Below are 25,743 nucleotides of genomic sequence, written 5' to 3'. Positions count from 1 at the left end.
AAGATCTGGGGTACAGGGCTGCCCCACACCTGCTCCCTGTGTGCTGGGGAAGGGAGCCCTGCAGTGTAGGGCACACAGTGGGGCGAGGCACGGCCGAGAGCAACGTAGCAAGAGTCCCTCGAGCACCCCGCTCCACGAGCAGAGTTTTCGGGGACAGCAGCCGCCTTCAACCCCCCCGCCCCACACCCGGGAGTCCGTTCCGGAGCGGCTGCCGGCAGCGCAGCACGGGGGCTCCGAGGGGGCGGCCCGGCGGCGACTACAAGCCCCATCAGGCCGCTGAGGAGGAGGAGGAGGGCTGGGATGAAGACGGGGGAGGAGCCGGCGGGAGGCGGCGGGGCGCTGCGGGAGCGGCTCAGTCTGGCGGCGGCAGCGCGCGGCGGGGACGCGGCGGTGCGGGCAGCTCTGAGCGGCGGCCGTCGGGGCGGACCGCGCCTCCCGGGAGCGCCTCCCGCCGCCACCTCGGGGCCGGGATCCGCCATGGGGCGGCCGCAGTGAACGCGGCGGCGGCGGGGCTGCGCGCTCGCCCCGGCCGGGGCTCCCCTCCATTGTTCCCGGGAGCGGCGGGCACCGCGCCTCCGCCGCCGCCCCGCGGGACTCCGGTGAGTACGGGGAGAAGGAGCGGGGCCGGGCTTTGTGCTCCGCGCGGGGGGGATCGCTCCGAGATCGCGGCCATCCCCATCCGCCGGGGGGGCGGCTCGACGGGGCCCCACTGCGGGCAGCGCGGGGCTGCGGCTTGCGGGCACCGCTGGCGTTGGGCTGCGGTACCGGGGGTTCGGAGGGCTTAGGGACACCGGAGCGGTTCCGCGGTGTGCGTCCGGCGGGGGTCCGGTTCTGAACCCCGGGGCACCCCGCAGCCGCCCGGCGGCACTTCGGAGGCGCGGTGGCTCGGTGCCCGGTTCTCGGGTCGGTGCGCGCTGCTCGGTTCGGTGCCGAGCTCCGGGACTCCCAGCGCTGGGGATCCGGTGCGGGTTCGGTGCTGCTGCCCGACCCGCGGCCACCAAAAGTTGCTGGGCGGGAGCGAGCCTGGCGGCTTCCAAAAGAAGATGGAGAAGGAGCTGGATTTGTTGCGTTAGGAACTCCGAGATGTTGGGGCCTTTCGGTAAAAATCGGCGGCGGAGGCGATGAAAATGACCCGGGCTGAGATCTTTGTGCGTGTTGGCGTGGGAGGAGAGGGGGATCGGAGCGTTCTTCTGCCGAACTCTTTGCCAGGGTCGGGGAACGGCTCCTGCGTGTGCGCAGCGTGGCGGCCGCCCTACGCCGCGGCGCTCGCGACGTTTGCGGGGTCGATGTGTGCGGGACCGGCGGGCGCGGGGCTCCGCGTGGTTCTGCGGTCGCGGTTCGGTTCCTGGACGAGAGCCGGCGGCTGCCGCGGGGAGCGAGCGGGGAACGCTACGCGTCCGTTTGCAACGCGTTCAGATTACGGCCGAACGCCGTGTGGATTGTTGGATAACTCGGCGGTGCTCCGCGCGTCACGGCTCAACGGCCAAACCTCCAAAGTGCTCTTCTGCCGAATGCTTGCGTTAACAAAACTGAGGGTTTGGAGGCTGCTCGAGTCCCGGGAGGAGGGAGATCGGGCTTTGTGATTTGCTCTCATGAGATCTCGGGGTTCTCGGGGATGCGCCCACACCGGGGATGCTGCAGGATGGAGCCCCTCACCTCTCTCTCCGGCCAGCAGCCATTTTCCCCGCACAGGAGCACTTCCTCCCTTAATCTCCGCCGTGCCTGGCATGCACCGTTGCCTTCTCCTTGTGTTGCTCAGAGAGGATTAAAATAAATGAGGATCGTCCCTGCCCCGGCAGGAGCGGTGCTGCGCTGTGTGCAATGCGCCTGCTGGGAAGGAGCCCAAGCTGCTTTCAGGTGCAAACAGGATCTCTCTGTTTATTTATTTGCCTGAAAACAAATAAACTGAACTGGGAGCCGAGGATCTCCAAGCCCCATCTCTCAGCTGGGCCTGGAGCACAGATGCTCGTCCCAGCAGTTTGCCTTTCCCCTCATTGGGACCTTCTGCTTTTGGGGATGAAGGCAAATGTGAGCAGCAGGGGATAGGTCTGCTGGAGTAGTGCGTGTCCTTCCGCCCTCAGTAGCTTTCCTGGGAGGAGCTGAGTTCAGCAAACCCCATCCCGCTCCCTCCCAGCTGGAGAACTACTCTGCCTCTTTCAGGGAGTGGGGGCTGCGACCTGGTGTCCGTTCTGGGACAGCCCTGTGCCGGAGCACTCAGCACTACTAGCCTGGAGCAGCCTTTGGGGGACCTGCGGGTGCTCAGCATGTCTGAAAATCAAGCCCTCGGGTGGGGATCCCTGCTTTCGGGAAGCTTTTAAACCTGATCTGGTTTTACTGAGCCTTTCCCATCCTCGTGCCCCACCAGACCCCCACTCACACCACTGCGTGCACGCAGTGCGCTGTAACTCAGTGCTGTTGGTGTGCAGCAGGATGCAACACGTGGCTGCAAAGGGTTAACACTGAATGCAGCCCGCACAGTTGGATATTTATTTTTCCAAGCATGCGTCTGCTTTAAGCATTACCGATTTTCCCTATAGTTACATTTGCAGTCGTGTTTGCTTTTTATTTCAGCAAATACTTGGTTGAGCATGCGGCTGGGTCAAGGAGTGCAGGGCAAGGAGGAGGTTCCATGTGCCACCAGGAGCTTTGCCTTTGCTGCGTCCTTCTGCTGCAAGGGCGCTTGGAGCCAAATTCATCCTCCTTCCTTACATCAGTGTCCGTCAGGGTCTCCCGTTTGTGGTCACCACCTCCTGCCCATGGGAGGGGTATCACCTCAGGGTCCCCATGTTCACACTGGGGCACGTAGAGCCCCTAGAGATGCCCCGGTGACCCCCTGAGCCCCACTTCCACCCGGGGTGCCCCAGTGCCGTGGGCCCCGCTCCTCTCTCCTCACCTTGGATGTGTTCCCAGGGATGAGCCATGTGCTGGGAAGGGGCTTCCCCACTGTGCTCTGCTCAGCACAGGGGCCAGGCTGTGCGTGCTGCTGGCTCAGCCCTGACTCACAGCACGGGGCGAAGGTCCAGGGTCGTGCTGAGGACAGCAGGGAAGGCAGGTTGCACATGTGGGCACGTGGGCAAAGGCTGTGCTCGGGTGGGAGTGCGCACAGGTGGGCACAGGGGTGTTCCTTCAGCTCCTAAATAGCCCTGTGGGTGTCGTGGCCGTTGTAATTGCAGGTCTCTAAGGGGCCCTTCGTTCTGGTTCCTCGCTTTCTGCTTCCATTTTTAGTCACTTGAATCCACCCCAACCAGCAAATTGCAGCGTGCAGGGAGAGTGCATGCATGGAAGGAGCTGGAAACCCACGCTGAGGCTGCAGCCCTTCGGTGCATGCAGATTCCCGTGAGGATCCATATCTCCACACAGAGCAGAGCTGTGCTTTTTGTGCACAGGTTGGAGGGATCCTGGGCTGCTCTGCCCTGTGTGCATCACCATCACTGCTGCAATGGAAACTCTCTGCTGTCGGCCCCTGAGTCAGCGCCCGTCCCACTGCAGCTGAGCCCCACTCTGTGCCTTGACTCACTGCTGGGAGCTGCTGTGTGCACTGTGCCGGAGGGGAGGGGGGGGCTGCAGCCATTCCACATTAGGGCATGTTCCGGGGGGTGCTGCTAATAAACAAAACCACAGAGAGACAGAAAATAATTTCCAGAAATGCCAATGACTTTTTTTTCCGCGAAACGTTACCACCTCCTCCTTCCAACCCATGATAAATTGCTCAAACTCCATCAGTGTTTTCACCGGTGGAGATGATGCTGGTGTTTGCTGGGTGTCCCTGCCCTTGTGTGAATAGTTTGGGTGCCAAATGCTGCAGAGCTGGCAAGGGAAGAAGCCAAAGCTGCCCTGGGGTTAAATGCGGTCCTTTGGGACACAGGATGCTCCGTGGTGGGAAAGGGTTCATTGGGAAGCAGGAACACGATGGCATCCAAGTCTCCAGGAGCACGTGGGGGGATGAGTGGTGGCCCATTACTCAGTGCAGTGGTTACTCACCTTGTAGTAATGTGCATTTGAGCCAGATCCTATATGGCAAAGAAGCACTTGTTCACGCGGTGCGCTCCGAACGGGGCTTTGGGGTGATGTCAGAGCAGCACCTGGTGAGCTCACATGGCTGCATCCCCACTTCTGAGTTGTCCCCTGGTCCTGGAACAGCCATCCATCCCAGGGTTGTGCAAGATGGGGCACGGAGCCCTGCGGGAGCCCAGGGGGACCATTAGTGACCGCCGGCGTCGGGACCTCGGCCGGAGGCTGTTGTGGAGCTGCAGATGTCACAGAGGGAGGAGTGCAGCACTTGGATTGCAGCCCAAAGGCTTTGGGGTCCGACCTCTTGATTTGGGTTTGGCTGCGTTGGAGCACAGAGCAGAACAGCACGGCTCAGTGCTGGGAAGGGTGGAAGGCAGGGAGAAGTGGAGGGTTAAGGAACGTATTCCTCCTGTTCCAGCTCTGCCGGTGGCTCTGCTGCCTTGTGCACCAAAGGCTGTGAGGTCACAGCACTGTTCCCACAGCAGAGGGGCTCTGGCATCTCCCGTGGGGTCACCCCGGCACCCCAAAAGGGCTCCAAGTGCCCCCAGCCTGGGTTAACCATGTGAACACCTGCTGCCCTGCCCCCAGGGTCTGTGCTGCTCTCAGTCTGGAGCTGCCTGGGATATCTGTAGAGGAAGATGTGAAAACAAAGGGGTTCCGGAGCTGAGCAGCAGCACCTCTCCCATCCCAAAGAGCCTCAGGCTGGAGCCTTTTCCATTTTGCATCTGAGCAAAGAAAGTTCAAGGAACCCAAAAGCTGCTCCTGCCAAGCCGTGACGATCGAAGCTCCTTGCAAACATTTTGATTTGTATGAGAATTGCTGTTTCCATTGCCAACTGCGTGAAGGAGGAGGAAAAAGAGGAGAGCAGAAACCTCCCTTCTCTTAAAACAGCATTTGAGGATTTCTCCCAGCGTTTTGCTGCTCTCAGTTTTGCTTTGCCAGCACTTCTGCTCCCAACACATCAGCCATCACTGGGGGGTGGCTCAGAGCTCAACCCTCACCTCCACCATGCGGGGGGCGGGGGGGGCCCATACAGCAAAGGGGCTGTGGGATGCAGGGGATGCCCATAAAGCAGAGGGACGTGGGGGGATGCCCTGAACTCTGCCCTGACTCTCTTTTCCCCCTCTGCAGCTCACAGCGGCCGACGGGGCCCCATGGAGGGGCGGTTGAGCGCAGTCGCCGAGCAGTAGCCGCAGCAGTGGGATGTTTACCTGGAGGTCCCTCATCCTTTGGGCTGTGCTGGTCACAGCCACGCTGTCAGCTGCCAGACCGGCCCCCACGCTTCCTGACCAAGGTAAGGCCAACAGATCTCCTTCTTTGCTTTTTTCCTTGTTGATAAGATAGCTGGGACCTCTCGCCTTGCAGAAGGCAGAGCTTTGGGGCCCGGCGAGGGGTGTGCGATGCGTCGTGGTGCAACCTGGCTGTGTTGTCTGCAATGAATTATGAAATGATTGAAATGAAAACGAAACATTGCACGGGACACACCTCCAACATTGCCTACGGGCGTCTTAAGGCGGGGGGGAGACTTTGGAGAAGGTCACCAGTCACCCCTAAGGCGTTGCAGGGGGACAGCCTGGGATGTGTTCTCTGCAGGCAGGCTGTGGCACTGCTGAGCTCCGGGCTGGGGACATGCTGAGCTGCCATGCATGGGCCTCCGGGGTCACCAAGCCCCCAGGACAGCTGCACGGAGTGCTGCAGCATTTCAAAGCATGGCCCCTTCCCTTGGTGAGGCGGAGAATAACCAGAGCAGCCAGGGACTGCTGCCTAGCTGCTGCCTTTTGGTTCTAATTACCTGAGAATGTCTGGTCCGAGCGGTACGGCGTTGCTTTTTAAGGCTCACTCTTTCCCTTTTCCTCCCACTGAAAGCCCCACGTGCTGGTGAACCCCATGAAAGCCATGCAAGTACACAGAGCAAAGGCAGTGTGGGGTGACGGTGGGGTTTTGGGGTCCTTAGGGAGCCCTGGAGGGGTTGGGGAGGCAGCGGTGGAGGTGGAGGGGACAAGGAGAGGATGGAGCTGGGTGCCTGCCAGGCTGCCAGTAACCTCTGGCAATGCCTCCCAGCACTGCTCTCACCAGGATGGCCCAATTAGTGCCACAGCAGGAACCTGGCTGCACAGAGCCTGGCTGCGCAGAGCCCAGCCCTTTGGCTTTGGCTGCTGGGAACAACGCGTTCCCGACACCATATGTGCCTCCGCACGGGGTGGGACGGAGAGTCAGGTCCAGGCCAGGCTGTGTGGGAGGCAATGGTGCAGCAAACCCAGAGCCGTGCATCAGTCCCAGAGCCACGCATCACATCCCGAGGCCACGTGTCGTGTCCCCGTGTCCCACATCCCCCCATGAGCATCACCCAGGGGAGGCAGCTCTGCTGTTCCCCTCCTTAGCAGATGCAGCACCAGACTTTGTTCTGGTGTTGGTGGTGGTTCAGTTTACTGCTGGCAGTGAGGAGTGCGTAATCTCCCCCATGCAGGGCAGCCCCACCTCAGTGCAGAGGAGGGCTCAGAGCTGCCCCTCCACGTGGCTGGGGAGGGGGCTCAGGAGCTCAGCCTTTGTCAGGAACTTATTGAAAAATCTGCTGCAAATAAAATATTAATGGGCACTCACTGCGTTTTATAGTTACCTAAATTTGGAGGTGGTTAAAAACCAAAAAAAAAAAACAAAAAAAAAACCCGAGTTAAGGGGAAAAGCCAAGAAATTTCCATGAGCAGCCTCCGTCTCCCTCCCTCACAAAGCCGCTCTTTGTCCTCAGGTTAAACAGAAACCTGCAGAAAATTGTGGAGGGGATTTTTTCCTCCCTCCCTGTCCTCTATTGTCCTCCCCGCTGTTCCCACTGCTCTGCCCCTGCCCCATTGCTGTGTGTGGGGAACGTGGGGGCACGGAGCGGCTGAGGGGCTGCAGCTCTGAGCCCCCTCCCCAAGCCCATCTCCTGGTGCAGATCCCCATCCTGGTGCTGCCAGGCATGGCTGTGTGCTGTGGGGCACCACGCTGCTCCCTTCCCCTCCCAGCCCGTCTGCAGGCATTGTTCGCCACCTCCCGCCTTTCCACTCAGATGCTGTCACTCCAACCCTTAATTGAGGAGAAAAAAAAAAGAAATATGAGGCTTTGGGAAAGGCAGCAAGGCTGTGCTGCAACTATGGGGCAGCTCTGTGGGGCTGCCTGTGCAGCCCCCCCACGTGCAAACCCATTTTGCATCCCCTGCTGGGAAAGGAGCAGATCCCTGGGCACCCTCCTGCTGCAGGGCAAACCCATTGCTTATTGCAGAGAGCCACAGATGTGCATGGATTGCAGCACTCCTGGTGCCCCTTGCAGTGTGCAGGTCCTGCTGTCCTGCACTGCTGCTCTGCACTGAGCTCTGAGCATGGCTGGGTGTCCCGGGGGATGGGCGGGTGGTTATCCTGACAGCTTTGCAAACGACAGACATGCTGGGTAATTAAATGCTGCTTCATTTCACGTGCTGCTCCGAGGAACAGAGCCTGGGGCAGTGCATCAATTCCCTGCTCCTGCTGGAGTGAGCTGCCTGGGACTGCAGGATGGGCAAAGCCCAGCAGAAAGCACTGCGTTCTGTGCTTGGCATCGCCCTTCCTTGGGGTGCAGGGCAGTGGGGAAGCAGTGCAGCTGCAGCGTGGTTGCAGCAGGGTTGCAGTGAGGATGCAGTGGGTGCACAGTAGAAATGCAGCAGGGTTGCAGTGGGATGCAGCAGGGTTGCAGTGGGATGCAACAGGATTGCAGTGGGGTGCAGCAGGGTTGCAGTGGGGTGCAGTGGGATGCAGCAGGGTTGCAGTGGGATGCAGCAGGGTTGCAGTGGGATGCAACAGGATTGCAGTGGGATGCAGCAGGGTTGCAGTGGGATGCAGCAGGATTGCAGTGGGGTGCAGCAGGATTGCAGTGGATTGCAGTGGGGTCCAGTGGGATGCATCAGGGTTGCAGAAGGGGCACTTGGCCACCTCCCCAGCACTCCCATGGGCGGCTGCAGGGGGGACAGCGGAGAGAAGCACTTTTTAAATAAGAAAGAAACCAATCCCCACATCCCGGTAAGCGCTTCCTGTTGGGATTAGCAGAGCTGTGGGGCATGTGTGTGCTTTTTCTTCAGGAAATACCTTCAGTGAGCCCTGGTGGGGTTTCCAGGGCAACCGGCGGCAGGACCCGCTGCTCGCGGCCATTCAACCCGGGTTGTTGCTGTGCTGCTTTGTTGGCCGCTTTATTGCGCTCGGGCACACACAGCTCCGCGCCGTTTTGTCAGCCCTGAATGCAGAACTGCTCCATTCTGATGGGCAGCTCTGGCGTGGGGCCATTTGCATGCAAAGTCCTTTTGGAGGGAGAGGAGGGAGCGAGGAGAGCGCGGCTGAATGGTGAAGCCATGCTGCTGATATCCCCATCCCCTGTGGGCCAGGCCTGGGTACAGGAAGCAGTGGCACCTTCCATCTGCCCGGTGCTTTCATTGCAAAGCTGGAACTGAGCAATAAAATCGCTTGGTGGGTTCGCCTTAAAGCTCACAGCAAATGGAAACAGAATCTCTGTGAGCTGAACGTCTCCATCCCAACTCGGTGCTCCCGGACCCAAATTCCCTGCAGCGCTGCCTGCAGGCTGTGCACTGCTGGGTGCTTGGGGGTGCAGCACTCAGCATCTGGGCTGTAGAGGGGCTGCATTTGTTCTTCTGAGCCCAACGTGTTCTGGGGAGCCCACCTGTGGGGCGTTTTGCTCCCAACTGAACACCTGCACCGTGCCAGACCTCAGCAAGCTCAGCCTGTGCACAACAACCAACCCCCTGTGCACAGCAGTGGGCACAGAGCCTCTGGGCATCCCCAGTGCCCTCTATGTTTGGGGCTGGAGCTGCAGACATTTGGCTCCCTGCGGTGCTCCCCCTCCACCCCCCCTGGTGCAGAGGAGGAGAGCCAAGCGTTTCTCCGGCCCATTGAGCTCCTGCTTGCTCCAGGCTGTGAGCACCATGCTCAGAACTGCTGTGAGGGGCTGCACCTGCCGGCGTGGGTTAGGTTACAGAAAAGCAAAATAAATAGAGGAGGCACTCCGGGCTGATGGAGCACAACGATCCGAGGGGGCACTGAGAGTGGGCTGAGCTGCTCCCACCCTGTGTGCGCTGCGGTTTTGCAGTAGCTGCGTTTCCCAGGGCTGCTGCATGGCAGTGCCAGCCGGGCCGTCCTGTGGGCTGCTGCTGTCCGGCTGCCAGAGCCGCTGGGAGCTTCATTGTCCCTGCTCTCACCCCGGGGGGGTGGGGGGGGTAACCTGGACATGCTCATTAGGCTGTGAATTCGTTTTCGGGCCGTTCCCACCATGCCGCGTTTTCCGCCTTATCCCCGAGTGCCAGAGATGCGCTTTGGGTTACCAAAGGGCAGCATCCCGCCCTGCCCTCTGCCTCCCCGTGCTGTGCTGTCCATCACACTGCTCGTGTTAAGAGCTGGGTCGAGATGGGGGTGGGGGGGGGGAGGAGGGAGGACGTGGCCTTTGAATGGCACAGAGAGCATCGCCGTGAGCTGGGATGCAGCCCAAAGCTGCGCGCCCTCCACAGAGCTTTTCTCTCATGGGCACGGGCAGCGTTGAGCCCCAGCTGAGAGTGGAGGGCATCACAACCCTCTGGTTTTGGGTTCTCTCCGTGGTCTTCACGCAGGGGCAGGAGGATGCCGTGGGGCTGTGCCTTGGTGGGACGCGGCTGTGGCATTGTATGTGCCTGTGACGAATCTTTTGAAACACAAATGAGAGCTGCACGGAGCGCCGTCCTGTGTGGCAGCTGGAGAAAAACGTGGGGAAATTGGGATTGCAAAAGCAGAGCTCTTCCCCAAAACCTGCAGGACTCTGTAAGCTGGCAGCGGGAGCTGCAGCCCTGCTTCTCGCCCTCCTGCCATCGAGGAGAGCGCTGAGCTCATCCCCACACCCTGTTCTCATGGAGGTGTTCAGAGAAACTCCTGAGCTGTTGGTGGATGGTGTTCCTCTGAAGATGCTCAGGTGTGTGAGGGCTGCAGGAGGAGTGAGGAGTGGGAGGGCTGAGGCTCTGGAGCTGCACACTGGCTCCGCTCTGAGCGCAGCTTGATGGGTTTGCATGTGGTTGGGGCCAGAATGCCTTCATCGGGTGGTGTGAAGTCCCTGGGAAGCACCAGATTGCAGCTGGAAAGGCCCTGCAGGTGGGCTGCCCCTGAGGATTTGCTTTGGGGGCTTCACGTGGGAAATCACCATGCTGAGATGGAGTGAGAAGAGGAGGCTCTGAGCCAACGCCAGGCTGCCCAGCAAGGAGCAGGAGGAGTCGTGGGAACACAGCGTATGGAGATAGCAGCAAAGGTGTGAGAGCAGACTGGCACAGGAAGGAGGGCAGGCATTGCACCAGGCTGAGCGTGAGCACTGGGAGAGATTGCTGGGAACCTGGACGTTTGCACCCAGTGCAGGATCCTCGTGCAACACCACGGAGTGAGGGGAAAACAACGGTTTGTGCAACACCGGTGACCAAGAGAGAACAGCACTGGGATGGATTGGATCGTTGTGCTGCTGGAAGGACGTCGCAGGACGACGGAGGGCAGGAAGCATCCGACAGCCCCAGCCTGCCTACCTGAGCTTCCAGCACTGTCTCTGAGCCCTGCTCTCTGCCTGCTGTCCCGGCGTAGCCCTGTAACTGCCTGGTACTGACCAGAGCGAGGGGTCCCGGCCTGCTTTGCTGGCTGTCTGCTGCTGGGCAGGGAGACCTTGGGGTGGAGCCGCGCGGGGTTTGGTGCTCCTCATCCTGCCCTGCTGCCAGCTCTGCCCAACGTCCCTCAGGTTGCAAATTCCTCCCCATCTCAAACCCCTTCTGCAGCGCTTGGCAGGAGACTGGGGGAGCTTGCGTAGCTTTGGGCTCCGTGGCTGTGCCCTGGGGCAATGCCTCACTGCTGCTTCGGTCCCCGCAGCGCATGTCGCCTCATTAACCCAACTCTCAGCAGCCCGGTGTCCCGTTGTCTCTATTTCTTTTCTTTTTTCCCTTTCTCTCCCTCTCTCCCAAACTCCTCCAGCTCTTCCCAAAACGAACATCGAGGTGGAATCCCACTCTGCACACCCCGGAGATCTCCTCCAGCTGCGCTGCCGGCTGCGCGATGACGTGCAGAGCATCAACTGGGTGCGTGATGGAGTGCAGCTGCCTGAGAACAACCGCACACGCATCACCGGCGAGGAGGTAGAGGTGCGGGATGCGGTGCCCGAGGATTCGGGGCTCTATGCCTGCATGACCAACAGCCCCTCGGGGAGTGAGACCACCTACTTCTCCGTCAACGTCTCAGGTTCGTAGCGGTGCAGGGGCAGCAGCGAGGAGCAGCGTGCCTGTGTGCACGCCTTGCATGCTGGCTGCCAGGCACAGGTTGGTTCAGTGGGGTGCAGTCTTGCACAGCCCACGCTGGCACGCATGGGATGTGCCACCAAATTTGTGCAGTGTGGTGCCCGTGGGGTGGTTGTGCCCTGTGGCTCAGCGTGGGGACACATCGGCACAGTGCACTGCAGCGGGGTCAGCACTGCTGGGTTTTCTGCTCAGAGCTGCACAGGTGGTGCCCAGCACCCTATGTGTCCATGAGTGTTCTTCCACGCTGGCGGTGCATGCGTGGGGACGTGTGAGTCTGCATGGAACTGAGCACCGGGGTGAACTGGAGCTGAGGTTTTCTTTGGTGGTTCCGAAGCACAGTGGTGAGGAATGAGTGCTGACGGTCGAGAGGTGCTGGCTGAGGGTCAGGGCTGTCTCTGTCTGCAAGACCTGGATGGATGGATGTCCCTGGGTGCCTGGCAGCATAATATGGGCACTTGCTTCCTGAGTCCAAAGTCGGCCTTGTGGGCAAACTGCTCCCTGGGCTCTGTGAGCTGGGACAGCACACGCAGTGACCGCAGCACCGCTCGCTCCAGCCATGCAGCGTTCTCTCAGAGCTTCATGCCATGTGTCAGCACGATGCACAGGAGGGGTCTGTGCATAGTGCTTAGTTGGGGGTTTCTGCTCTTGCAGACGCACTCCCTTCTGCAGAGGATGATGATGATGAAGATGATTCCTCCTCAGAGGAGAAAGAGGCGGATAACACCAAGCCGAACCGTACGTGTGGGATGGGTTTGCACGTGGGTGGGGGTGAAGGGAAGCCAGGCATGCATGTGAACGGCATCCAGGGGCTGAGAGGCAGGAGAGGAGGGGCAGAATCCTGCTGCAGCCCTGGTAGAGCCTGGTTGGGGCGTGGGGATGTGCCAGGGAGATGTGCTCCTCACCCCGGTCCTGCCCTGGGTTAACCATAAGCAAACATCAGTGCTCCCCATGGCTGATCCTGCTGCTCTGTGCCCCACAGAGGCTGTAGCTCCTTACTGGACCTATCCTGAGAAGATGGAGAAGAAGCTGCACGCCGTCCCTGCTGCCAAAACAGTGAAATTCAAGTGCCCCTCAGGTGGGACGCCCAACCCCACGCTGCGCTGGCTGAAGAATGGCAAGGAATTCAAGCCTGACCACCGCATCGGGGGGTACAAGGTACAGAGTGGGTCCTGTCCAGGCAGTCTGGGCCTGGGAGTCACTCAGGGAAGGGGGGAAATGAATGGGCTTCAGAGGCCCTGAGCTGCCCATTGGTGCAGCCGTGTGCCTCTGGAAGGGCAGATGGGCCCCCTGACATTCCTGTTGCAAAATAGACCCACGGCAGTGACCTGCTTCTTGGTCATGTTTGCAGCAGCCTCAACCTTTGGGGGAGGGGGGAGGACGAGCCCAGCTTGGTTGCACTAATCCCAGAGCTGAGCCAGGAGGGTTGGGGCAACTGCAGCTCCCAGGAGCACCGCACATCTCCTACAGGAGATCCCCTGGAGGATGAAGGAGTGCTGCTCTTCTTGCAGAGCCTTGGCGCAGCCTGGAGCGTTTGGGGTGCAGGGCTCAATGTGCCCCCCAGAGCAGAAGGGTGCTGGTTCTTCCCATCTGTGTGCAAAGCCCTGGTAGAAAATGGAGTGGAAACGCAGGGCTGTGGGAATTGCCAGCGTGCCATCAGCACGTGGATGTGGGTGCTTTTCCCTTTGTGCCACCCAGGGCTGTGTCCCTGCACCCAGCCCATGGTGCTCGGCAGTTGGCTCTGTGCTGGGGGAGCTGGGAGCAATTATGGTCCCTCTGTAGGTGACCACGAGCAGATTTATGCTGTGCCAAAGGGCTGAGCCACTCTGATGTGCACGCATCTCACTCACCACCCCCATCTTCCTGCCCCCAGGTCCGCTATGCCACCTGGAGCATCATCATGGACTCGGTGGTGCCGTCAGATAAAGGCAACTACACGTGCATCGTGGAGAACAAATACGGGAGCATCAACCACACCTATCAGCTGGATGTTGTGGGTGAGGATGGCTCTGGGGCTGCTCTGCCTCCTGCACAGCAGTGCTGCGCCCTGCGAGCTTCACCTCGAACCCTTCTGGGGCTTTTTAATTGTGGTGGAGATAATTTCATAGACCAGACAGAAACTTTTTCTAATCGCCTTATTAGCCATAATTCCCAGCTGGGAAGGCTGGTCTGAGCAGTTCCACATGTGGAGCTGCTCTAAATGCCAGTAAATGAACCATTAAGAATGTGATTTAATTTGATTACACTGAGCAAACTGAAGGGAACAGTCAGCGAGGTGAACAAAGGGGTTTGTTAATGCTGACTCACCACAGTGGCAGCGGCTGGGGCCCTCGTTAGGTTTATTTGACCTCTGACCCCTGAATAGATAGCGATGTCCCTGCGCTGGGATGTCACCTGTCCCCTGCTCTGTTGAGATGTCACCTGTCACCCGCTCTCTGGAGCTGTGGGATGAGACTCCTGTGGATGTGAGGTGCCCGTGCTGAGGTCTCCATCCCTCCATCCTCACAGAGCGCTCCCCACACCGGCCCATCCTGCAGGCAGGGCTCCCTGCCAACAAAACGGTGGCCCTGGGCAGCAACGTGGAGTTCGTCTGCAAGGTCTACAGCGACCCGCAGCCCCACATCCAATGGCTGAAACACATCGAGGTGAACGGCAGCAAGATCGGCCCCGACAACTTGCCCTACGTGCAGATCCTGAAGGTAACGCTGCACACACAACGGGCTGCCCCAGCCCCGGTCCCTACGGGGTCACTGCCCTCACTGGGCACAGCTGGGGACATGTAGGTGGCATCGAGGCATCTGGAGCCCCACCAGCCCTGCCTGCTCCGCTCTGGGCTGTCCTGGAGGAGCTGGGTGAGAGGTGGGCAGTGGGCAGCAGGCAGCAGTGCGCTCATCCTTTGGATCCCTGAAGGTGTATGCCATGAGCTGGGTGGGTGCTGGGGGCAAGCACAGGGTGGGTGGCTCAATCCAGGCATGAGCAGTGCCCTCAGCTCCTCTACAAAGCCTGGGGTGTGTGCATTTCCCCATCCATGCCAAGGTTCCAGGACACTTGGCCATCCTCAGCTGTATCCCCAGGCCCAGGGCACATGGCCACCCCGAACCCTAAGGCACTAGGGCCACCTCCAGCCCTAAGGCACATGGCCACCCCCAACCCTAAGGCACAAGGGCCACCCCCAGCCCTAAGGCACAAGGGCCACCCCCAGCCCTAAGGCACATGGCCACCCCCAGCCCTAAGGCACAAGGGCCACCCCCAGCCCTAAGGCACATGGCCACCCCCAGCCCTAAGGCACAAGGGCCACCCCCAACCCTAAGGCACACGGCCACCTCCAGCCCTAAGGCACATGGCCACCCCCAACCCTAAGGCACAAGGGCCACCCCCAGCCCTAAGGCACAAGGGCCACCCCCAGCCCTAAGGCACATGGCCACCCCCAACCCTAAGGCACATGGCCACCCCCAACCCTAAGGCACATGGCCACCCCCAGCCGTAAGGCACAAGAGTCACCCCCAACCCTAAGGCACATGGCCACCCCCAGCCCTAAGGCACAAGGGCCACCTCCAGCCCTAAGGCACATGGTCACCCCCAGCCCTAAGGCACACGGCCACCCCCAGCCCTAAGGCACAAGGGCCACCTCCAGCCCTAAGGCACATGGTCACCCTCAGCCCTAAGGCACACGGCCACCTCCAGCCCTAAGGCACATGGTCACCCCCAACCCTAAGGCACACGGGCCACCCCCAACCATAAGGCACATGGCCACACCCAACCCTAAGGCACAAGGCCACCCCAGCCCTAAGGCACAAGAGTCATCCCCAACCCTAATGCACAATGGCAATCCCCAGCCTTAAAGCACATGGCAATCCCCAGCCTTAGGGCACATGGCCACCCCCAGCCCTAAGGCACATGGCCACCCCCAACCCTAAGGCACAAGAGTCACCCCCAACCCTAATGCACAAAGGCCATCCCCAGCCCTAAAACACATGGCCATCCCCAGCCATAGGGCACATGGCCACCCCCTCCCCAGGGTGCACGACTGTCCCTACCCACATCCCTGATGCATCACTGCAGGTTTATGGTCCCTTGCCTCCCGACTTGCCACAACCCCCCATGACCCCCAGCCCTGTGCTGGCACCGTCGCTCCGGGCGCTGTGGTTTCTGACCCCATCGATGTGACTCCTCTGTTGTTGGTCTGTTCCAGCACTCGGGAATTAATAGCTCTGATGCGGAGGTGCTGACCCTGTATAATGTGACAGAGGCGGAGAGCGGGGAATATGTTTGTAAGGTTTCCAATTATATTGGCGAGGCCAACCAGTCTGCGTGGCTCACTGTCACCAGACCTCTGGCAAAAGGTAATCGGAAGGACGCCCAGTGGGACGCTTTGGGACCTCCAGTCCCCAGCGGTGGAAAACACAACTCTGGGCTCTCTCGTTTCTGCTGTACTTCTGGTGCAAAAAGCCATGGAAAAATACCCCGTGGGACCGGCTGGGCTGCGTGCTGTGTCCCCACCCCCCCCAGTGTGCTCCCTGCTCTGTGCTGTCCCCGTGTCCCCGTCCTCGTGCTCCCACGCCGTTGATGCCCAGCCGGCCCTCCCCGAGCTCTATTTTTCCATGTGGCCCATTGCCAGCATGCTCCGATGGGCAGAACCATTGGTGAAGGGTTTTTAGTGGCGTCTCTTTAGGTCCGCCCGGATGAGGGGTCATCCGGAGGGTCTCTGCCAGGGGTCTCCACGGTCTCTTGTCTGCTCCCGGGGCTCTGCCAAATGAGGCTGCTCCCTCCTCTCTGCCTCTCCCCCAGAAGATCTCATGTCGTTTGCCTCTCCGTTTTTTGCTTCCACTCTCCCCTCTAGACGGCTGGCGTTAACACGACAGACAAAGAGATGGAAGTCCTTCACTTAAGGAATGTCTCATTTGAGGATGCTGGGGAGTATACATGTTTGGCGGGTAATTCTATTGGGATCTCCCATCACTCTGCATGGTTGACAGTTCTCGAAGGTATATATTCTTCTTCCTGTCCCTCTCCTCCCTTGTTTCCACGTGTGTCGGATGCATTGCTGGGGCTGTCGCTTTGCTGTGTGTGTCGATGGGCTGCTGGGCCATCGATGCTGTGCGGATCCACGCCTGATACAGCAGCCAGGGAAAGTTTTTGGGGCGCTGCGTGGGCGCCGCTCTTCTGCCAAAAGCTTTGCCCTGTTATCAGCCGCTGCTTGGGTGGTGCTGCTGGGAACACAAGGTTTTGGCTCTTCTGCCTCTCTCTGAGGCTCTGTTCTCTTGGGGGGGGGGGAGTCAGGTTTGGGCTGCTGGGGGGTGATGGCAGCTCCCAGGTTTGTGGCTGTGCCATTCATAGCGCTGCCACCCCCCTGGTTACGAAGTAGGGCTGTGTTGTGGTGCGCAGGGATGGGATCCCCTCTCCCAGCCCCCATCCTGCAGTACATCGCTGCTGCTGCTGCTGCTGCAGGTGCTTCTGGCTGCTCAGCTCCACCTCCCAGCACCCAGCGGTGCCTTCCAGCCCACTGTAACCACAGATCCCAATGGGTGTGCAGCCCAGCGTGGGCAGAGCTCAGCCCCACAGGACGGTGCAGGGGAGAATCCCCACGTGGTCCCCATGCAGACTGCATGGTGCCGTCCCACACAGAGTGGGGATGGGCACGGACCCCTCCTTCACACCCTGCAGTTGACCCCTTCCAGCCCCAGGCACCTGCAGGTGCAGCGTGCATCCCAAGAGTATGGGTACGATGCTTATCCCAAGGGTGTGGGTGCAGTGCCCACCCCATGGGTGCAGTGCAGCATCCCAGCAGCCTGACCACTCCCTGCTGCATGTGGGAGCATCCCACACCAACCCTCACCTCTGCTGAGAGGAACCAGGCTCTGCCTAGCCTCACTCTCTGCTCCCACTGATGCCTTTCCTGTGCCAACCCAGCTATTGAGGACTCACCAGCCATGATGACGTCCCCTCTTTACCTGGAGATCATCATTTACTGCACCGGCGCGTTCCTCATCTCCTGCATGGTGGTGACAGTCATCATCTATAAGATGAAGAGCACCACCAAGAAGACAGATTTCAACAGCCAGCTGGCCGTGCACAAGCTGGCCAAGAGCATCCCACTGCGCAGACAGGTAACAGAAAGTAGAGAGGGGGTTTCTTGGCTCCTACTGCCCCTCCCCAAAGAATTGCCCTTTCCCTGGGTTGGGTTGGGATGGATGGTGCACCATGGCTTCCCCTCGCCATGCTGTGTGCGTGGCCCCGTGGCAACGAGAGTAACCAGGAGGATTTATGGCAATTTAATATTGAGGTGAAGAGCACGTGCTGAGCACCGACGACCCCCAGGCTGTGTGTTTTGTGGTATCAGCAAGCAGGAAATCAATTGCAGATGATACAGTCGTGCTCCAATTGGGAGCAGCAGGGAACCTGCAGTGTTCAGGAGTTGGGGGGGTCCCGGTCGTTGTCTCCCCACTGGGAGTGGGCGGCCGTGGCCCCAGCGCTGCGTGAAGGTAACCCACAGCCCTGCTGCAGGTGTCAGCTGACTCCAGCTCCTCCATGAACTCGGGTGTGATGTTGGTGAGGCCCTCACGGCTCTCCTCCAGTGGAACCCCCATGCTGGCTGGTGTCTCTGAGTATGAGCTGCCCGAGGACCCGCGCTGGGAACTGCCACGGGACAGGTGAGGATGGGATGGGATGGGGTGGGATGGCTTGGGGAAGGGGATGGGATGGGTTAAGGTGGGGTGAGATGGGATGGGGATTGGAATGGGGATGGGATGGGGATGGGAATGGGGATGGGGATGGGATGGGATGGGATGGGATGGGATGGGATGGGATGGGACGGGATGGGGATGGGATGGGATGGGATGAGATGGGGATGGGGATGGGATGAGATGGGGATGGGGATGGGATGGGATGGGATGGGATGGGATGGGGATGGGGATGGGATGGGATGGGATGGGGATGGGGCAAGGTGATGGCACTGAGTGTAGTGGCCATCCTGCTGTCCCAGCATGGCATTATGTCTGTCCTCCCACCAGGCTGATCCTGGGCAAGCCGCTGGGAGAAGGCTGTTTTGGGCAGGTGGTGCTGGCCGAGGCCATCGGCCTGGACAAGGACAAGCCAAACCGTGTCACCAAAGTGGCCGTGAAGATGCTCAAGTGTAAGAGGCGATGGGAGTGGGTCTATGTGTGGTACCCACGTGTGTGCATGGTGTGGGGGGATGCAGGCCAGCCTCCCTGACTGCTGCTTTTGCTGCCACAGCCGACGCCACAGAGAAGGACCTGTCCGACCTCATCTCCGAGATGGAGATGATGAAGATGATCGGCAAGCACAAGAACATCATCAACCTGCTGGGGGCCTGCACGCAGGATGGTGAGCGGGCGAGGAGGGGGCTCCCGTCACTGTGCCCCCATAGGGCTGACTGTGGGGTCCCGGCACACGGCTCAGCCCCATTCTCCCACAGGACCCCTCTATGTCATCGTGGAGTACGCCAGCAAAGGCAACCTGCGTGAGTACCTGCAGGCACGGCGCCCACCGGGCATGGAGTACTGCTACAACCCCACCCGTGTCCCCGAGGAGCAGCTCTCCTTCAAGGACCTGGTGTCCTGTGCATACCAGGTGGCGCGTGGCATGGAGTACCTGGCCTCCAAAAAGGTGTGAGCCCCATCACGGTGGGTGTGCAGGGATGAGGCTGTGGGTCTCCGGGCGCCGTTTGACGGCCCTGCTCTCTGCACAGTGCATCCACAGGGACCTGGCAGCCAGGAACGTGCTGGTGACCGAGGACAACGTGATGAAGATCGCTGACTTTGGGCTGGCCCGTGACATCCACCACATCGATTATTACAAGAAGACGACAAATGTGAGCGTTTTAACCCGCTGTGCCAAGCGGCCCTTGGCCATCCCCGTGGGCAGCACTGAGCTGATGGGGTTCTCTTGTCACAGGGTCGCTTGCCAGTGAAGTGGATGGCCCCAGAGGCTCTGTTCGACCGAATATACACTCATCAGAGTGATGTGTGAGTATGCCAAGCACTGCAGGGTGCCGCTCCTGGTGTAGCATTGCAAAGCTCTACGTGTGCACCCGGAGCTCTCTGTGGTGCCCGTGGTGGCTCACGGTGTCCGCCTGCAGTTGGTCCTTCGGCGTGCTGCTTTGGGAGATCTTCACTCTGGGCGGTTCGCCGTACCCCGGTGTGCCTGTGGAGGAGCTTTTCAAGCTGCTGAAGGAGGGCCACAGGATGGACAAGCCCAGCAACTGCACCAACGAGCTGTGAGTGCTGGAGGGCAGTGGGCACATGGGCACCGTGCCTGCGGTGCCATCCGTGCTGAGCTCGTGCTCTGTCCTGGGTGCAGGCAGGTGCACGATGGGGAAGGCAGAATTACTTTTGCAGTATCCCCTTACCTGCAAAACGTCAGCTAAATCTGTTTGCGATGACCAATGTCAGATCTCCCTTTGCTATTGCTCAGCGGGAGTGAATCCCAGAATGACCCTGGGATTATGCCTTCACACAGCAGCCCCATGCCCTGCCCCACATCCTTCCTCAGGGGACTGAGCCCCACTCCCTGCCCCACGTCCTTCTTTGGGGAGCTGAGCCCCACTCCCTGCCCCACGTCCTTCTTTGGGGAGCTGAGCCCCACTCCCTGCCCCACGTCCTTCTTTGGGGAGCTGAGCCCCACTCCCTGCCCCACATCCTTCCTCAGGGGGCTGAGCCCGACTCCCTGCCCCACGTCCTTCTTCGGGGGGCTGAGCCTCACTCCCTGCCCCACGTCCTTCTTCGAGGGGCTGAGCCCCACTCCTTGCCCCACATCCTTCCTCAGAAGGCTGAGCCCCACTCCCTGCCCCACGTCCTTCCTCGGGGGGCTGAGCCCCACTCCTTGCCCCACGTCCTTCCTCGGGGGGCTGAGCCCCTCTCCCTGCCCCACATCCTTCCTCAGGGGGCTGAGCCCCACTCCTTGCCCCACGTCCTTCCTCAGGGGGCTGAGCCCCACACCCTGCACATTGCCAGGGGCAGAGCTGTGCACCCACGGATGCGCTCAGCTCCCCCCACCCCATACAGGTACATGATGATGCGCGACTGCTGGCACGCCGTGCCCTCCCAGCGCCCCACTTTCAAACAGCTGGTGGAGGACCTGGACAGGATCGTGGCCATGACATCCAACCAGGTAGGAGAGCCCCTGCGCTGCCCTTCCGTGCCCCACGGAGAGCCCCCCCCTGAACCCATCCCTTGCAGGAATACCTGGACCTGTCGGTGCCGTTGGATCAGTACTCACCCGGCTTCCCAGCCACACGCAGCTCCACCTGCTCTTCTGGGGAGGACTCAGTGTTCTCCCACGACCCACTGCCCGATGAGCCCTGCCTGCCACGCTGCCCCCCGCACAGCCAAGGGGTGCTAAAGCGGCACTGAGGCTCCGCACGCAGCTGTGCCCACCCGGCACCTCCGCAGGGAACTCTGCCCAAAGGTTTCGTTTGCTGTTTGCCTGTTGGTTAGCTCTCCTCTTTTTTTTTAATCACCCATTTAAACCTTTCCCACGAGGTCTGTGCTTGGACATCTCCACGTGGCGGTGCCGCATTGTCCCTATGGGGCTGATGCACTTTGTGAGCATCACATCCCAGTGCTGCCCAAACCCACGCGTGTGGGGTGTGCAGCACCCGTGCATCAGTGCTGACAGCAGAAGTCCCGTGTACATAGCTAAAATATGTATAAATATGAATATATATTTACATGTCTTTTTAAAAAGGTTGTTACCAGAGCTATACCAGTTTGGTAGGAAGGTACTAGTGGCTGGTAGATATCAGTTGCTATATATATATAAAAAAAAAAAAGAAAAAAAAGAAAAAAAAAAAAAAAAAAAAATCCATATATTTTGCTACATTTGCTGTTTTTATTTTTTTAAATTATGTCCCCGACCCTCTTTCAGTTTTAGATCCCTCGATAAGAATTGCTGCTGCTGCTGCTTCAGTTTTATATGGGGTTGTATTAAACCATAATAAATAACGTGTCGATGCCTTTCGGGAGCACACGGCCAAGGTGCCAATGGCCTTTCCCTCCCCCGGGGGGCTGCAGTGGGGCCGGGTTCAACCCCAAACCTGGGCACGGAGCTCTGCACCCCGGGGCTGTGCCTTACCCGGCCCACCCCATGGGGAGGAGGGGCCATGGGGTCTTCTGTGTCCCCATCCTGTCCCCCCCCGCCTCCCCCCCACCCCCACCTCCAGTCCCTGGCGCTGGGAGCGCGGAGTCAGGGCGCTATTACTTGAAAAGTTTATTTTGCCTTTGTATGGAGAAATATTATTTGTTGTAAACTCTTCTGTAATGAATCTGGAATTCTTGTAATTATTAAAGACTTTAACCAAGCGGTGCGTTTTGCCATCTCCATCCCATGTGCTGGGAGATGCTTGGGGTACGGGGAGGCAGAAACTGCCCTCCCCCCTCTCCCCTCCACCCAGGTTTGGGGTCGGCTCCCTATAAAAACACCCCATTTTCCAACAACCAGAAACCCTCAACTTTCTCCTCCTTTGCTACCAAAGCAGTCGGCGCACGTGGCCGTGATGCGGGGGTGCCTCCAGATGTGCTGGATGCTGCACACCGATGTCCTCGCCAAGAGCTCGGGATTCCAGCTGGGCTCTGGCTCCAGTGATGGAGATGGGAGATAAGGATCAGGGTTACGGTCAGTGTTAGGGTCAGGTTAACCCTTTCCCTGTCGCTGTTCCCCCCGGGGGGGGTCACGAGGAGATGAGTCCTGGACTGGTGGCCCATGGCAGTGCGCCCACATCCGTGGCCATGTGTTGGTTAACAAACAGCAAGGCTGCTGGTCGCAGTTCTGTCTCATCGGCCCCTTTTAAAAGCATCTGCTTGTTGCTATTTCCATGTGTAAATGAAATCGATCAGCCGCGCTCCCCCTCTCCTAAATTAAATAGGGCTTTTAATCAAGTGATTTATGTCGGATCCGCAGCCCGGGATTAAGCTCACAGCAGCAGGAGGGGGGAGAAGAAAAGAGGGGGGCCATAAATCAGTGCTCTCCCTGGGAGCGGTTTGGCGAAGGGAGCTCTGCAGCGCGTGTTTACATCATCAGAAAGTGCTGCTATCACCATCTTCTGCTCATTTCCTGGGGTGAGCAGGAGGGCAATTAAATATGATAATAAGCAGAGCGGCTCCCGCAGCACCGCAAAGCCTCGCAGGGAAGGTGCTGCTGGGCGGGGGGGGCACAGACAGCCCCGCAAAGGGAGATGCTGTGTGCTGTCCCTACGGCAAGTACATGGGAAAGGGAGCCCCAGCAGCACCGTGCTCCCTCAGCCCTCAGTGCATTTGGGCTCCTGCAGAACTCTTCGTCCTCTCCCTTTGCTTTTTCTCTCCTTTTAAAGCCCTCCGGCTGCGCAGGACCCAGACAACCTCCTGGCCTTGGCCCAGGTTCTGCCTGAGCTCTGCTTTGTCTCGCTGCCAGACACCGACACACCGTGTTTGTAATTCCACCTCCGTGCAGCTCCATGCAGGTTTAATGGGTGGCACTGGGGATGCTCCCCTCTCCTCCCTCCCCTCCCCCCCCAGCAGCCAGACCCAGCCGTGCTCTCAGCTGTACATCACTCCTTGTCAGCTTGCACAGCAGACACTGTCAGACGCTTCTGGGCCGTGGTTTCATCCAAACAAAACGTCACTTCTGCCCTGGGCTGCCTGCAATAACTCCACTCCTGTGTGCAACCCGAGCGCTGCCACTGTGCAGAGCAATCCCACGGCCCCACTCCACAGACTGATGCTGGGATGTGCCAAAATCCCGACCCGTGGGTACGGGAAGAACGTCCCTGAGCATCCCGTGGTCCTCCTGCATCCCAGTGTGAGGATGCACAGAGCTGGGATGGGTCCAGGACAGCCCCAGGACCCCTCTGTCCACACCCCATAACTCTCCCGTTCCCCTCCCCATGAGGTTTGGTTCTCCAGCCCAGTGTTCTACATTATTTTAAGCTGGTGTAAGGCTCGCTCGTCTTTGTTACAAATTTATAACAGAGACAGAAAGCCTGCTAGGAATGTAATGCCCTAATACAGGAGGCCATAAATCTCAGCCTTTGTTGTGCTTGGGCCTCACTAAATCACTGCTTTTCCCTCTGAATATTAATCTGCTCTAAAAGTGCTGAGCGGTGCATCTTTCCTAAATGGCTTTTAGGGGAAAGGCTGATGTAAGGGCTGTGGCACAGCCCCATAGGACACGGGATTGGTGCTGCAGGGATGGGGGGAGCAGGGCAGGGGGATGCAGGGAGCAAGGATTGGTGCTGGAGTGGCTCAGGACCTGGAGCATCTCCAGCCATGTGCCGTAGCAGCACCAGCATAGGGATGCCCAGGGTAGGACAAAAGCCATCAAATGGGCTCCTGGGAGCCAAAGTGAGGGATGAAAGGTGTTTGGCACTGGTGCAGCTGGAAAAGCTCTCCCCACGCCAAAGCACACACAGCCTTGGAGCTCTGCGCCATTTAATTTGCCCGATGTTGCAGAACAGAATGCAGTAATTTATGGGGCTCTGCTTAGTTTGTTTCCTCCTTGCTCTCAGTGCAGCACAGTGCTGCATTTCCTCTGGTTTGCTTCTGCAGTGCTGCAGGGCCAGAGCTCCATCTTCAAGGAGTTCTGTGGGGTCAGACAGCAGCAGGTCTGGGTATGGCTGCAGGTCTGGGTATGGCTGCAGATCTGGGATATGGCTGCAGGTCTGGGATATGGCTGCAGGTCTGGGATATGGCAACAGGTTTGGGATATGGCTGCAGATCTGGGACATGGCTGCAGGTTTGGGATATGGCTGCAGGTCTGGGGTATGGCTTCAGGTTTGGGGTATGGCTGCAGGTTTGGGATATGGCTGCGGGTCTGGGGCATGGCTGCAGGTTTGGGATATGGCTGCAGATCTGGGACATGGCTGCAGGTTTGGGATATGGCTGCAGGTCTGGGGTATGGCTTCAGGTTTGGGGTATGGCTGCAGGTTTGGGATATGGCTGCGGGTCTGGGATATGGCAACCGGTTTGGGACATGGCTGCAGGTCTGGGGTATGGCTGCAGGTCTGGGATATGGCTGCAGGTTGGAGGTATGACAACAGGTTTGGGGTATGGCAGCAGGTTTGGGGTATGACAACAGGTCTGGGACATGGCTGCAGGTCTGGGTTATGGCTGCAGGTTTGGGATATGGCAACAGGTTTGGGATATGGCTGCAGATCTGGGATATGGCTGCAGGTTTGGGATATGACAACAGGTCTGGGACATGGCTGCAGGTTTGGGGTATGGCTGCAGGTCTGGGGTATGGCTGCAGGTTTGGGGTATGGCTGCAGGTCTGGGGTATGGCAACCGGTTTGGGACATGGCTGCGGGTCTGGGGTATGGCTGCGGGTCTGGGGTATGGCTGCGGGTTTGGGCTCTGCCATAGGGTTTGTTCTGAGCAGTGAAGGGGTCACAGGGCTGCCCTGGTATCAGCCCTGACCTGGACACATCGCTCAGCAGCACAGAGCTGCACCCACCCAGAGGTGCCAATGGGTTCAGACTGCAGGGTGCAAGTGCTCCCATTATCTGTATTAGGTGGGACTGGCTGTTCCCTTCAGCTGTATTTAAAGACTATCAGAAAGAAAGCAGCAGTCTTTCTCAGGAACATCACCCATTTGTGGGAATTAAGACTATTATCTCAGACATTTTCTACCCACCTCTTGCACTGAAACCCCCAACGACTTGCAGTTCATTCTGAAAAGCTCTGCAAAGCTCTGCTCTGCCCTGTGCTGAGCAGGGACACCTGTGGGAGCAGCACACCTGGGCAGCATCCCATAAACCCTGGGTGTGAGCAGAAGGGCAGCTCCTGTCCTGCAGAGTGCAGCCTGCTCTGGGGTTGTGCCGATGGGGAATAAACCATTTTATTTCATTTTATTTTTGCTGAATGGAGCTCTGGCCCAGCAGCTCACCTGCTGCTATGGGATTTCTCTGCACCCAGGGGTTCCTGCTCTGCCTGTGACCAGTTGGTGCTGAGAGCACCACTACGTGTGCAGCCACCATTGCAGTTCTGCAGGGCTGAGCTGTGTGTGCTGGCTGCTGAATGCTGCCTGTATCTGGAAAACTGGAGCCTGGCTTGAAGCAAAAGGGCTGCATGGATACTGGGAAGGTCTTTACATCTGCTATTCTGCAGCTTTATATTTTGGGCACAGTGCTGTGGAGCCCATTGGAGCTGCCAGCCCTGCTCTATGCTGCAGGGAATGCAGGCTGAAAGGCACTGCAAGCAGGCATAGTGCTGCCCAGGTGCAGCCTGCAGTGCAAAAACTGCAGCACAAACACTGCAGTTTGCTGCTGCCTGCTGGCTGGGAGTGGCTGTGCTGCTGCCTTGAGGTGCAGAGCTCCAGAACTGCACCAGCTTCACTGGTTTGCATCTTAGGGAAAAGGTTGGCTGAGATTCGTGTGTGCCTGGTGAGCAGTAATTACAGTGTGGCCCCTTTGTAGTAGGAAAACACGTCCCCTGATGATA

General features: G+C 59.2%; 1 protein-coding gene across 6 annotated transcripts; it reads left to right on the top strand.

Annotated features, from left to right (window-relative positions):
- Positions 1 to 457: 457 nt before the first annotated feature.
- On the top strand, positions 458 to 21,632 carry FGFR1 (fibroblast growth factor receptor 1). Of its 6 annotated transcripts, none has more exons than XM_085242826.1 (18): positions 458 to 599; positions 5,143 to 5,305; positions 10,998 to 11,261; positions 11,969 to 12,052; positions 12,297 to 12,472; positions 13,188 to 13,311; positions 13,823 to 14,013; positions 16,155 to 16,299; positions 17,225 to 17,421; positions 17,819 to 17,964; positions 18,325 to 18,446; positions 18,548 to 18,658; positions 18,750 to 18,940; positions 19,023 to 19,145; positions 19,229 to 19,299; positions 19,413 to 19,550; positions 20,338 to 20,443; positions 20,512 to 21,632. In XM_085242826.1, exons 2-18 carry the CDS (start codon positions 5,215 to 5,217, stop codon positions 20,683 to 20,685), a joined length of 2,454 nt encoding a protein of 817 aa, XP_085098952.1. In that variant the 5' UTR covers positions 458 to 599; positions 5,143 to 5,214; the 3' UTR covers positions 20,686 to 21,632. The 6 variants fall into 6 exon arrangements, with proteins under 6 accessions (XP_085098952.1, XP_085098950.1, XP_085098951.1 ...); XM_085242824.1 differs by having other exon boundaries at positions 17,225 to 17,428; positions 17,820 to 17,964; XM_085242825.1 differs by lacking the exon at positions 16,155 to 16,299 and adding an exon at positions 15,507 to 15,657.
- Positions 21,633 to 25,743: the final 4,111 nt, after the last annotated feature.

The sequence above is a fragment of the Meleagris gallopavo genome, chromosome 24 (assembly GCF_905368555.1).
Source record: "Meleagris gallopavo chromosome 24, MGAL_WU_HG_1.1, whole genome shotgun sequence".
NCBI lineage: Eukaryota > Metazoa > Chordata > Aves > Galliformes > Phasianidae > Meleagris > Meleagris gallopavo.
Note: the sequence above shows the minus strand (reverse complement) of the source record. Positions and strands in the feature narration are given on the sequence as shown.